Raw genomic sequence first — 14,186 nt, 5'->3', positions numbered from 1 at the left:
ACACCCTACAGGAGATGTATGTATTTTATTTCACTGGTGCTGACGACATGGCTAGGAGGGGGAGATGGTGGCACTGATTGGCTGCTTATGAATTTTTTTTATAAATAAAAACATTTTTTTTTTTTTTTGTGATTGGAGTACTCTATTAAGGCTACTTTCACACTTTCGGCAGAGGAATCCAGCAAAACGTATGCCAACTGATTGCATTTTAAGACTGATCAGCATTGCAAGAACGGATCAGTTTGTCATACGGACAATTCTTTTTTTCTTCTTCACATTTTTACCAGTCTGCACATGCACAGACCGGAAGGACGGATCCAGTATTTTGAAATGCCAAATCTGTCACTAATACATTCCTATGGAAAAAAATCCTATGGCATTCAGGTAAGTCTTCAGCTTTTTTGGACAGAGATAAAACTGTAGCATGCTGCGGTATTATCTCCATCCTGATCAGTCAAAAAGACTGAACTGAAGACATCCTGATGCATCCTGAACAGATTGTTCTCCATTCAGAATGCATGGGGACAAAACTGATAAGTTTTTTTCCGGTATTGAGCCCCTAGGACGGAACTCTAGCGCCGGAGAAGAAAAACGCAAGTGTGAAAGTACCCTAATCGATAGAATACTCAGATTACAAAAAATAGTCGATAGCTGCAGCCATAATACATGGTAAAAAAAAAATAAATAATTTCAGTTGTACAAGTCTGAAAGGTTTTTGGTAACCTCTCCCCAGCCTGGGCTGCTCTGATTTGCCGCCTGCAGTGGTGACCTCTGCCTTTGTGTCCAGCAGGCATTTGTCATGATGTAAGGGGAAAAGGTCACCCATGCGGCCAGTGATTGGCTGCAGACGATGTCAAACCAAATGTTGACAGTGAGGGAGCCCAGGCCAGGAAGCAGGTAAGTAGGTTTCCCTTCACAGGTCTGGCCCTGGAGGGGAGGTCTGCCACCTGCTTTAAATAACTGGTTTTGGAATGCGGCGACAAAAAGACGTTTTCGAAACCTAACAAAAATGCAAATGTGGTAAAACACAAAGTATGTAAATTTGGTATTGTCATAGCTGTCATCGCCCACAGGAAAAAAGTTAACATGTCACTTATACTGCTGTGTGAAAAGCCCCCCACCCACACAAATTATTATGAGTGGGTCACAAAAATAAAGGTATAGCTTCTGAAATGTGGAGATGGGGGAAAAGAAAAGCATTGCATCTTTACCGGGTTGTCCCACCATAAGAGCTCGCCCCCCTATCCATCACAGGAATGAGGTGTGGGATGGAAAAATAAAATTGATATGCTGCCGATTTTAAAATCTGCATTGTGTACATGAGAATTAGAAATTCTCATAGAATACAATGTACGTGATCTACGGTGCAGATTTTCAGTGCATTCAGCCGCACAGCATGAGGATAGTTTAGCAGCCCCATAGCAAATGACAGTTTCCCTTTAAGTCATGCAAAGTACAGATGGATCTGCCCTGTGTGTACGAGCCCTAGTTCCTCTAATATTAGGAATTTTTCATAGATTTTCCTTTCTTCCTCATAATTAATATAGTGCAGAGATTTTTAGTTTTCTCCCCAGGGTTTATTGGCACCAGGTAACATGTAGTATTAATAGTAGAGGTAGCTGGTTACAAATGTGACTTGTATTACGTTACTATCATTATTAGCACAGTTTCATTTTGACTGGTATTTCTACTCTGGTAACAGTTAAAGCAGGTAACACTGTGTCAGGTACGTGGCTGGTGCCGGATTTTGCTCTTCTAACTTTAGAATCATTGAGGTTTTTCAGGTCTTGGCGGATATTTCGCTTGTTCTGTGTTGTTCTAGTGTGGAGGAAGCCCACCGGGGCAGAGTTGGCGGCGTGTTTTACAGAGTTGCCGTTTGCGGCAGTAGACCTCTGGGCTAGTAACGAGTACTGCCAGTGCAAACGCTCGGCGTCCTTGAGCGGTGTTTTTGGTGTGCAGGAGGTGATGAAGGACAGTGGTTCGGGTAGTCTTAGCTGCTCTGGAGGAAGGTCACTCATGGCTTCGAGAAGCTTCCGCTCTACCCTTAGGTCAATGTTCTGGAGAACTTGGCCAGTTAGGGAATTGCCCATAAATCCCTTTGAAGGAAGCTTTTCCAGCTGCTGGAGCAGAATCTCTTTCCTTCGCGCCATCTGCTCTGCGTGCCCGTTTCCAGGGGAAGCTTTCAGCGGTGGCAGTAAGATGGGAGTGTTAAACATTAGCGATGCCTTTGCGTTGTAACAGTTGGTACAAATGGGAATGGCTCTCCCGGAAAATGGTGAAGAGTTCCTCTGTAAAGTCTTCTCCTTGTTCTGTCTTGGTTCTCCAGTGGACATCTCACCACAGGTTTCTGTCTTGGAAACCGTGGCAGTCAAAGGCCGGTGACTTGTAAAGTCGGAGTCCAAGCCCATCTCTGCAGGGAGTGGGACATGATCCGTGACGCTCGTCTCACTCGTTGACTTCTGGTTGGTCACTGCGCTGGCTTTAGTGTCTGCAGCCTGTGTCTTTACTCTCGGGTATGAAGCACAGGTCTAGGCATAAGATGCAGTCTGTGGTCTCCCCAGTTTTAAGCTTCTTCTGTTTTTTTAGGGGGTGCAGACACGCAGTTGCTGAAACTGGACCCCAGCCGCACACCTGCAAAAGTAGAAACCACAAAGCATTAATTTTTTAGAGCTACACTGGATTCAAAGGGAAATGAGCACATGATTGTACATTGTTAGTCGGCCACTGAGGCATCCATCAGGTGCCAATCCATGTTAGGTCTGTACGATGGCATGAGAAATGGAAGCAAGACTGCATTCACATGGCACTAACGAGATCTACGATGCTGTAGGTTTGGATCATTAGACCTGTGGTCAGGGCAGGAACTGTAATAGAAATGCTAACTTATGGCCATCTGAATGAAACCTTAAGCTACCTTGACATGACTGTGAAAAATGACCGTGCGACGGCCGTCTTCAGAGCCAAATAGTCTATGGGGCTATTCACTTGTCAGTCAAAAATAGGACACGTCATGGCTAGACAGGGACCATTTTTAATGCCTGGGAGACACACTCCTTGTGATGGCTGCATTTCCTGGACCATACACTGCTCCTCCGACCAGAACTCACAGCAACGTGACTTGCTGTCAGTTCCTCTCTGACCACGGGTCATTGTGTACAGTAGGCCCACAGTCAGATATGAACGCACAGCATCATTATAATGCGGAGTTCGGTCTAAGAAATTCAGCCATCACACAGTGTGTTTCCCAGACCAAACACACTTGTATGAACTTAGTTTTGGCCTACTGCCTTCTATAGTGATCGAGGTTGTGCTAGATCTATGGTAGACCTACAGGCGTTTAAGACTTGCCATTTTTGTATGACTGCAATAGGGGCACATTTTAGCACCCAGTGCAACTAAACTGAGCAAAGATCAACATGTCTGCCCCCAAAAAATTGTGAGTTTGTCATCTGTGTAGGGTCCATTTTTTTTTTCCCTTCATGTGCCAGCCGTTTTCCATGTGCACATCTAGCCTGAAATGGGGATTTTCCAGATCCTCTCCTACCGATGGGCTGTAAAAACCACTGACCAATGGACTTTAATAGGCATGTTTGGTCTGCACCATGGACCAAAGTACTGCATTAGAGAGCAGCAAATCTATCTGTTGTTCAAATACTTTTATTAGCAAGAGCCAAAATAAGCACTTCACATTAAGAATAGCCCGAACATAAAACGGGACCGCACAAAATGTCATCATACAGGTAGGTGATCACAATAAATGTAAACAGATATCATGTAAACATGAATATGAGCAAAGAGATAACATAGGATCCTAACATCAGAGTAAAAGTATCACAAAGACCCAGTTGCGGGAAAGCAATATCGAAAGCTCCCACCAGCAAATCTATCTGTCTTTTCCACAAGAGTTCTTCACCTGTGATGAGCTCCCCCCTAAAGCTGGACATCTCGCCCGGCCCTGACAATCTCGTGCTGGTGCTGCTTCTCCAGTCCCGCTTCCCGGAAGTGTAGAAGGCGCATGCACAGTCACTGCTGTGGAAGTGGAGCCACAGGTGCAAGGTTGTCAGGGCCAGGTGAGATGTTCAGTCCTGTCAATCAAGTGGGGAGGACGACCCCTTGCAAGTGAAGAACTCTGGTTGAGAAGAAACTATTGGCGCATCATGATACTGCATGTCTCAGTTTTTTGGTTTTAAATGCACATTAAAATCGATGAATACCTAGGCATCTCCATGTCGTCTCACGGATCAGTGCCGCTGAGATCGAGGGGTTGCGCCTGTAAAAGTAGCCTTCACCTAAGCAGTGACACAGGGAAATATGAGGTACTCACAGCTTCTTCCCATCCTGTTCCTATCACCCACGCTGTGGCCTTCTGATCGTCTTCAAGCATCTTCTCGCTGACCTCCATCAATGCTTCTGTCAGCTCCTTCTCCCATTTCTCTTCACGAGGAGAGCAGACTTTTTGAGGAAATTCTTCCAGTTCTTGTACCGTTTCCAGCAGTGAATCATTAACTTGGATAGCCATTGATCAGCGTCGCATCTGCAATAGAAAATCAGAAACATGGAACCAATCCGGTCACACTCAAGCCTCATGCACACGACCGGATCCGCGGGTCCCAGCCGAGTGCATGCCGCCATTTCTTTTTTTTACTCCTGTAGAAATGTCCTATCCCTGTCCGCAAGATGGATAAGAATAGGACGTGTTCTGTCTTTTTAGCGGGACTGTGGAACAGACATAATGATAGTGCACGATATACTCTCCGCATCTTTTGTGGTCCCATTGAATCGAATGGGTCCGATCCTCAAAAAATGTGGATCGGACTGAACATACGGTTGTGTGCATGAGCCCATCACCCACGTCAGATTTTGTGGCAGAAATATCTGCAACTGGAAATCTGTTCCATTTACTTGAACTTTTTTTTGGCCTATTTTTACGCTATACACCACGCACTTGCTTGCGATTTTCACGCAGCCCCATTCACTTCTATGGGGCCTGCGTTGGGTGAAAAAACACACAATATAGAGCATGCTAAGATTTTCACGCAACGCACATGTGATGCGTGAAAATCACCGCTTATCTGCACAGCCTGATTGAAGTGAATGGGTCTGGATTCAGTGCAGGTGCAATGTGTTCACCTCACGCATTGTAACCGCGCGGAATTCTCACCCGTATGACAGGGGCCTTACTCTCGCAGATTTTTTCTGTTCTCACCTTCAAGAACCGACTTGCTGCCTTCGTAAAGTGCCGCTGTCACGAGACAATCAATGTTCTTCACTCATCAGTAATTTAATGTGGTGGCTGATCGGCGTGTCTCTCCAGGCAACCTCCCAGCATGGATAAGACAGCCTGATGACCAGAGCTCCAGATGGCTCGTCTGATTAATGGGTGTCTCCCAGTTAGGATGACCACGTTTGTCATTTATTTTTTTTAATTTCATGCTCCAGACGTTGCTCCTGTCTATTTATTAAATTACGACCTTTATGGCTGGAGGACATTAATAAATCTGCAACCGTGATCTCATTTTCTGAAGACAAACGCTATTATCTAGAAGAAGACCCGGGCTCGTAGGCTAGACATGGACGGACATATCGCCTGTTCAGCTGCACAGGGCCCAGAGAGGGAGGGGGGGGGCCCTTCCCAGTGCCAGCTTAGGTGTTTTTTTATTTTATTATTTTGTTCCTTCCCTTCCTCTGCCAACAGGGTAACCTGGTAATCTTGGGGTGGTGGTCCCTGATTAGGACTTTAGTGTGTTTAGCTCCATTCACACGTCCCTAGTTTGTCTTGCGGATCCGCAAAACACGGACACCGGCAATGTGCATTCTGAATTTTGCGGACCGCACATCGCCGGCCCTAATAGAATATGCCTATTCTTGTCTGCAATTGCGGACAAGAATAGGACATGTTCTATTTTTTTTCGGGAACTGAAATGCGGACCCGGAAGTGCAGGTCTGCATTTCCGGAGGCAGGCTGCACATTGTGCGGCCCTATAGATATGTCTGGGTCCGCAATTCCGTTCCGCAAAATGCGGACGTGTGAATGGATCCTTACTGTGAATCTGCTGCCCATTCAGCTCATACTCCATAGCTGAAGGACCTGCGATGACATCATAGTCATGTGATCTTTTCAGCAGTGGAAGTGGAGGTAGGACCTGTGATGAGGTCACCGTCATGTGACCAGTGCAGAAAGAGGCAGCTCAGCAGGGGAGACCTGTGATGCCATGGAATGAATGTAAGTGCCAGAGAAATGCTGGGAGATGTGGTTCTCCCCATTATACCTCCTCCCTAGTGGGAGGGAAATATGTTACGTAACTGGGACTGTATGTTAGAGGGGCTGAAGGGAGGTGATGGGTGTCAGTTACATAGGACTGTATGTTACAGAAGATTGGAGAGAGATGACTGGTGTTATTTACATGGGACTGGATATTATAGAGGACTGGAGGGTAAGGCTACTTTCACACTAGCGTTAATATTTTCCGGTATTGAGATCCGTCATAGGGGCTCAATACCGGAGAAAAACGCTTCCATTTTGTTCCCATTCATTGTCAATGGGGACTAAACATAACTGAACAGAACAGAATCCTCCAAAATGCATTCCGTTCCGTTGCTATACCGGAGAGCAAACCGCAGCATGTTGTAGTTTACTTTCCGTCCTGGGATGCGGAGCAAGACGGATCCGGCATGACCCACAATGCAATTCAATGGGGATGCAGATTTGAACAAGTGCAGGCCTACGCATGATGTAATTGAATTACAGCAACTTTGGTACTCCTCCTCGGGTAAAAATACTCCTCAAAAATGGTCAGAGGACTATTTTTACTATTCTGCAAAAAACGTAGTGCGACCTGTGCTGGTGGGAGAGGACTGGTGTTATTTACATGGGACTGCATGGTATAGAAGACTGGAGGGAGAGGACAGGCATGATAATTTATGGGGGCACTACAGAGAGGATTATAACTCCAGGGGTACGGCAAAAGGTATTATAATTACAGGGGGCACTGCAGGGAACATTATAAATACTGTGGGCAGTGGTGATTGGCATTACTACATAGTAGTGCCTTATAGATTGGCCTTATTTCTATTAGGGGTGCCTTATTAGTACTGAGGGCACTGTAGGGGTACTATAATGGGGGGGGGGCCCCTAATGGATGGGCTTTAGCGCTGCCTTTACAGCACAGGCCAAGGGGGAGCATCGAAGTATGAAATGTCAGAGGGGCAGAGTGGGGAAGAGAAGGTGATATGTCTGGGTTCAGTTCTGAACCCAGACAACTGCTTTAGGCTACTTTCACATTAGCGTTCGGGGCTCCACTTGTGAGTTTCGTTTGAAGGCTCTCACAAGCAGCCCCGAACGCATCCGTCCAGCCCTAATGCATTCTGAGTGGATGCGGATCCGCTCAGAATGCATCAGTCTGGCACCGTTTGGCCTCCGCTCAGCAGCTCAATTTTCAAACGGATCCGTCCCCCATTGACTTTCAATGTAAGTCAAAACGGATCCGTTTGCATTATCATGAACAAACAAAAAATATATATATTTTTTTTTTTTGTTCATGGTAATGCAAACGGATCCATTCTGAACGGATCTAAGCGTTTGCCCTGAACGGATCTAAGCGTTTGCATTATAGGTGCGGATCCGTCTGTGCAGATACCAGACGGATCCGCACCTAAACGCAGGTGTGAAAGTAGCCTTAAAGGGCATCTGTCAGCAGCTTTGTCCCTATGACACTGGCTGACCTGTTACATGTGCACTTGGCAGCTGAAGACATCTGTGTGGGTCCCATGTTCATATGTGCCCGCATTGCTGAGAAAAATTATGTTTTAATATATGCAAATGAGCCTCTAGGAGCAACGGGGGCGTTACCATTACACCTAGAGACTCCAGTTTCTTTGCAACTGCCGCTGGCAGTGAAAATGTGACCATACTGGGCCATGTCAAAGTGCAGAGGGCGCGGCAGTTACAGAGAGAGCGGAGCCTCTAGGAGTAATCGTAACTCCCCCATTGCTCCTAGAGGCTCATTTGCATATATTAAAACTTTAATATTTCTCAGCAATGTGTGCACATATGAACATGGGACCAACACAGATGCCTTCAGCTGCCAAGCGCACATGTAACAGGTCAGCCCTTTAATTGTGCAAGTGTATGAGGGAGTGCTGAGGGATAGCTGAAGGCCTAGGGAGCATTTAACTGTCAGCCATCTAAAAAATATGGACTTCAGTGGGGGAGGAAGCCAGCACTAAAGTACCTAGGGCGCGGATGCCAGAGGCGGCACTCAGAGCCCTCTCTGTGGGCACCCACACCCTGGAAAAGTCTATGGTGTACCAATATGCCTTAGGCCTACGTGTGCACGCCGTGGCCGTAATGCATGAACACCGACCATGGGGCAGCCGCAGTGGATCACGGACCCTTTCACTTTAATGGGTCCACGATCTGCAAAAAGATAGGACATGTCCTATCTTTTTTCGGAACGGAAGTACGGGATGAAACCCCATAGAAGCACTCCGTAGGGTTCCATTCTGTGCTTCTGTTACGCACCATTCCGCATCTCCGGACCCATTAAAGTGAATGGGTCTGCATCCGTGATGCGGAATGCACACGGAATGGTGCCCATGTATTGCGGATCCGCAATATGGCAACGGGACACCTACAGTCATGTGCAGGAGGCCTTAGACTTTTCCTGCCATTTATCAGCGCAGGCGCACTATGAACACCACAGGCAGCGCACTGAGTGTAAACAGGCTTTTATAGTGAAAAGTACATGGAAGATATACTATACCGGACTGTAGTATTCAGGGGAAATTCCCATGTTGGCACTTTGTGATAAATATGTGGGTTTTGGGGTGCAGTTTGGGCACTCTGTCTCTAAAATGTTCGCTATCACTGGCCTAGGGCAACATCAAATCTAAATACGGCCCTGGCTCCACAGCAGCAGCAGGATGTAGTGTCGCACATCACGCTGCTACGGTGAGGGGGGCACATATCTGGGCATAGCTACTGTGCGGACGTGTGAATGGACCCTGACAGGACCTTTACTAATCTCCAGAAGATCACTCTGGATTGAGCCCCATTCACACGTCTGTGCTTAAATCTGTGCAAAGGTGGTCAGCGATGCCTCCGTGAAGGATCCTCGTGTCCGTTTTTTGCTGTCCGTGTGTCATCCGTGTTTCACTCACCCTGCACAGCTGAAAAATAATTTTCAAAGCATCTCTTCCTAATGATCCATGAAACGCAGATGGCATCCGTGGCTTTCACGGACCCGTAAACTATAAAGGGCGTGCAGGATCTGTGGACACGGATAAAATAGAGCACGCATCCGCACTAAGAACACGGACCGTGGTAAAAACTGATGTGTGAATATTAAAATGAATGGGTACGTGTGCTGTCCGTGGAGAACACGTGGAACACTGATGTGTGAATGGAGCCTATTAGACGGCCGATTCCCGCTCCTTGCCGGTGGTCGGGTTTCTTCAGCGGTAACTGGATAATCAGGTCAATGAAATGCGGAAAATTACATCTTAAATAGACAATTCGCTTCCCAGCGATTCCTAGAATCAATGAGATTTAATTAGAAGACGAGTCTCGCGGACTTCACAACTCAAGGTTAGTGCGGCTCCAGGGCGCGCCGCTAAATAATTCCACAGGGTCTCGGATAACCTCCCATAAATCATACAGGCGCCATTACCATCTCAGGAGGGATGAACACCGCCACAGATACGGGATTACAGCCAACGTTATCTCTGGGCTGAAGATTATAAACCCACTAATTACTGTATGTATCCATGGGAAACTGCCACGCTACCAGTCACACCACGGTGAATGTGGTCACGCAGGAGCTCTGCTGCCTGTCATAAAAATCTACCGCGAATGTCACGGCTGAGGACACGGATTGGCCGGCAGCGGTCACGTGCACACAGGCTGTGAGCGGTATTGCAGCTCAGCCCCATTCACTTCAATGAAGCACAGCTGCAATACCGCACACAACCTATAGACAGGTGTGGCGCACTTTTTGTAAGAAAGCAGCCTTTCCTTATCCTGCACAACTCTCTCTGACCGCCCTGGACATTCTTCTAGTGTCTGACAACCCCTTTAATGGGACTGTTCCATTACAAAAACGTATCCCCAGCCCACAGGATAGGGGATAAGTTCCGACAGCTGGGGACCCCGGCGATCACGAGAACGGGGGCACGTCCTACCCCATTGGAATGGAGTGGTGGTCACTACGGCTCCTGCTCTAGGGGCTGCCAGAGACCGCAAAGTGCTCGGCTCTCTCCAGCAGCCCCATAGGGTTGAATGAGTGACTGCCGCTCCAATCAAAGGGGAGGGGCGGGTCCCCCCGGTTTTGTACCTCAGCGGTTGGACCCCCACTGGTCAGACGCTCATCCCCAATCCTACAGATCGGGCATAAGTTCTCTTAGGCCTGGTCCACATCTCCATTTAGGAGATCTGGCGCAAATGCCTGCTGTCGCACGCAATGTTTTTTTTTTCCAGCCGAAACGCGGCATTTATTCCAAAAAAACAAAAACGGTCAGAATACCGCCGGACCTCACTGCAGTCAGTGTGTCGGAACAGCCCGCCAGGTCTCCTAACGGACATGTGAAGGAGGCCATAAGGGCACAACCCCTTTAAGGACACAGCCACATGTGGCAGGTCCACTATGGACTGCGTTGTGGAAATGCTGCACTGCAAAGCGTGAAATCCACATGCAGGATGAGCGCACGCCGTCACAGATTTGGAATTTCGTGAAAATCTCATCCACTGTATGTTCTCTCCGTGTTTGCGCGGATTTCCTCCGGATACTCCGGTTCGGCTGGGCCCAGTTCGCATGTGTACGGCCAGCTTTAGGGCTCATGCACACAAGCAGTTTTCAAGCGCAGTCGCCGGCCATGTTCAAAACAGCTCCCGGACTGAACGCTGACCCATTAAGGCGACTTTCACATGAGCGAACGTAAAGCGAGCGCCTCGCATCCAGACTGAACCCTGACCCATTCATTTCAAGGGGTCGGTGCGCACATGACGTTTTCCAGGCATCATCTCTGCATTCAGGGGAAAAAAAAAAAAATAAAAAATAAAAATCGCAGCATGTTCTACCTTCTCCATTTTTCACGCAGCCCTGCTTCCATAGAAGTGAATAGGGCTTCAATGAAAAACGGTACAATGCGTTTTTTACCGATGGTTGCTGGGAGATGTAGATTGTTATTCGTCTGTTTTTGTTTATTTTTTCACATGCGTGAAAAACGCATCACAAACGGTGTTGAGCGAACTTGTGTTTTAAGTTCGGGTTATCAAAGAATCGCGTTATGGATTCTAAATTCCGTTATGGTCCGGGGTCGCGGAATCCATAACGCGATTCTTCGATAACCCGAACCTTAGAAGCCGAACTTAAAACACAAGTTTGCTCAACACTAGTCACAAACTGATCGCACCTGCGCGGAAAAAGCTGAAACACTGAACGCAATCGCAGACATAACGGACTAAACTTGCAAAACCATTGTTTTTTTCCCTGAACAGATCCGGACACAATCCGTATCGCTCGTGTGAGAGAGGCCTTACAATGGCAACCAATCAGATTGATGCTTTCATTTCCCATAGGGGCTCTGAAAAATGAAAGGTGGAAGATTATTGGTCGCTATCGGCAACTAAGCCCGTTCTACTTTCCATCAATCTTAATAAATCTCCTCCTCCAGGGGCTCCTGTTTTATCTACAGGGACCCCCGGAGGGCAGGAGCCCTAACCACAGGTGCAGATATAACCCTAAAGGGGTCTCATATCACTATATACAACCCTATCCAAAGACACAAGATTCACAGCACTACAAGCCCCAGCATTCTAACACAAGAAGGACTACAAGCCCCAGCATTCTAACACAAGAAGGACTACAAGCCCCAGCATCATTTACAGAACTACAAGTCCCTGCATTGTTACACAAGAACTATAAGTCCCATCATTCTAACACAAGAAGGACTACAAGTCCTAGCATTCTAACACAAGAAGGACTACAAGTCCTAGCATTCTAACACAAGAAGGACTACAAGTCCTAGCATTCTAACACAAGAAGGACTACAAGTCCTAGCATTCTAACACAAGAAGGACTACAAGTCCTAGCATTCTAACACAAGAAGGACTACAAGTCCTAGCATTCTAACACAAGAAGGACTACAAGTCCTAGCATTCTAACACAAGGACTACATGTCCCATCATTCTAACACAAGGACTACATGTCCCATCATTCTAACACAGGGACTACAAGTCCCAGCATTCTAACTCAAGAAGGACTACAAGTCCCATTGTTCTAACACAAGGACTACAAGCCCCAGCATTCTAGCAGAAGACTTACAAAAGTTCACAGCGTTCTTAGAACTCTTTTGGTAGTGTGGGACTACGACCCTCAGCATCCTCCCTCGTCTCCAGCAGCGGGACAGGACGCGGTGCGCTCTATGCGGTCTCCATCTCCGCCCTCCCCGCACAGAAACGAACCGCAGCCGTTGTCAGGGGCTACGCTTGGGTCACGTGTCCGGGGGCGGTGCTTTCCAGCGGAAGTGACGCGTCACGCGACCCTGCTGAGCCGCTGACCTTGGTTCTGATGTTGGTGGGGGAGAGGCTGCTGCGTCCTCGTGGCCCCTGTGCCCGGGCGTACAGCGGCGGCCTCCCCCTGAGGAGGGGCTGAAGTATGAGCAGGGACCTGAGGGGCGGGGCCTGACACGGGGGTTCTCTCTTTGTCATGCTCAGGCCCTGCACTCAGCTTTACTATCTCTTTGCTTGTGGCCACAGTGTTTCCAGGACTTCCCCTTTGATGACTTAAAAATAAATTAATGAGTAAATCCTGGAAAACCCCTTTGAGAGACTGGAAGGAGAAGTATTTGGCTGGTTTTAGTCCTGCCCTGTTACATTCTTACAAATAGCCCACACCGGGGTTGTCCGACCCTTAGGGCTCATGCACACGACCGTATGCCCTCCCAGACATGCAGTCCGTGAGCGGGCCATATGTCCCGGAGCGTCATACATCCTGCGCACAGCATCCTAGGTTACTACGATACTGTGCGCATCCGGCCGCCCGCAGGGCTATTGTCATATGATCATATTGTAACCTATGATGCCGTGCGCACCATGTATGCCGCTCCGGGACATATGGCCCGCTCACGGACTGCATGTCCCCTTAAAGGGGCGTTCCCATTGCTAGGATCAGGCCTCTTGCACACAAACATATTTTCATTCCGTTTCCATTCCGGTTTTTTTGTGGACCGTATACGGAACCATTCATTTCAATGGGTACTCCATGTGCATTCCGTTTCCATATTTCCGTTCCGCCAAAAAAACTAAAAACTTCCTATTACTGTCCACATTACGGACAAGGATAGGACTGTTCGATCGGGACACCTGTTCCGTTCCGCAAAATACGGAATGCACATGGATGTCATCTGTATTTTTTGCGGATCCGTTTTTTGTGGACTGCAAAATACATACGGTCGTGTGCAAGAGGCCGCAGTGTCATATAGGTGGGGGTCCCATCTCTGGAGCCGCTCCTATCTCCAGAACTGGCAAGTAAGCGCGCATGTACGACCACCCTCCATTCACTGCTATGGGAGTACTGAAAACTGCTCAGACCTCCCATAGAGATGAGATGAATGGAGTGGTCTTTAAAGGGGCCCTCTGACTTCAGCAAGTGGCATTTGTTATGTAGAGGAAGTTGATACAAGGCACTTACTAATGTATTGTGATTGTCCATATTGCTTCCTTTGCTGTCAGGATTCACTTTTCCATCACATTATACGCTGCCCGTTTCCATGGTTACCACCACCGTACAATCCAGCATCAGTGGCCGCACTTGTGCATTATAGGAAAAAGTTCTGGTCTCTCTGGTGGCCGGGACCGCGGTAGCTCACATGGGCTGGTGCTTTTTTCTATACTATGCAAGCACGACCACCACTGATGGATTGCAGGTGGTCAGAACCATGGAAATGAGCAGTGTATAATGTGATGGAAACATGAATCCTGCCAGCAAAGGAGGCAACATGGACAATCACAATACATTAGTAAGTGCCTTGTAGTAACTTTCTCTACACGATAAATGTATACATTTATTATAGATGTATTAGATACTTTTTTATAAACTTATTTTGTAGTTTAATATTGATTTTTATTACATCATTTATTATAGATTTATTCGATCATTTATTATATATATTTTTTTTTTTTATATAGT

General features: G+C 47.3%; 1 protein-coding gene across 1 annotated transcript; it reads right to left on the bottom strand.

The window, feature by feature from the left end:
- Nucleotides 1-1,555: 1,555 nt before the first annotated feature.
- Nucleotides 1,556-12,603, bottom strand: C10H16orf46 (chromosome 10 C16orf46 homolog). The gene is made up of 4 exons (XM_044269299.1): nucleotides 12,321-12,603; nucleotides 4,325-4,534; nucleotides 2,506-2,631; nucleotides 1,556-2,474 (listed from the first exon to the last, which is right to left on the bottom strand). The coding sequence occupies exons 2-4, from the start codon at nucleotides 4,517-4,519 to the stop codon at nucleotides 1,659-1,661; spliced, it is 1,137 nt and encodes a 378-aa protein (XP_044125234.1). The 5' UTR covers nucleotides 4,520-4,534; nucleotides 12,321-12,603; the 3' UTR covers nucleotides 1,556-1,658.
- Nucleotides 12,604-14,186: the final 1,583 nt, after the last annotated feature.

This window comes from Bufo gargarizans, chromosome 10 (genome assembly GCF_014858855.1).
Source record: "Bufo gargarizans isolate SCDJY-AF-19 chromosome 10, ASM1485885v1, whole genome shotgun sequence".
Classification (NCBI taxonomy): Eukaryota; Metazoa; Chordata; class Amphibia; order Anura; family Bufonidae; genus Bufo; species Bufo gargarizans.
The sequence above is the reverse complement of the archived record's forward strand: the minus strand, read 5'-3'. Positions and strand labels throughout refer to the sequence as shown.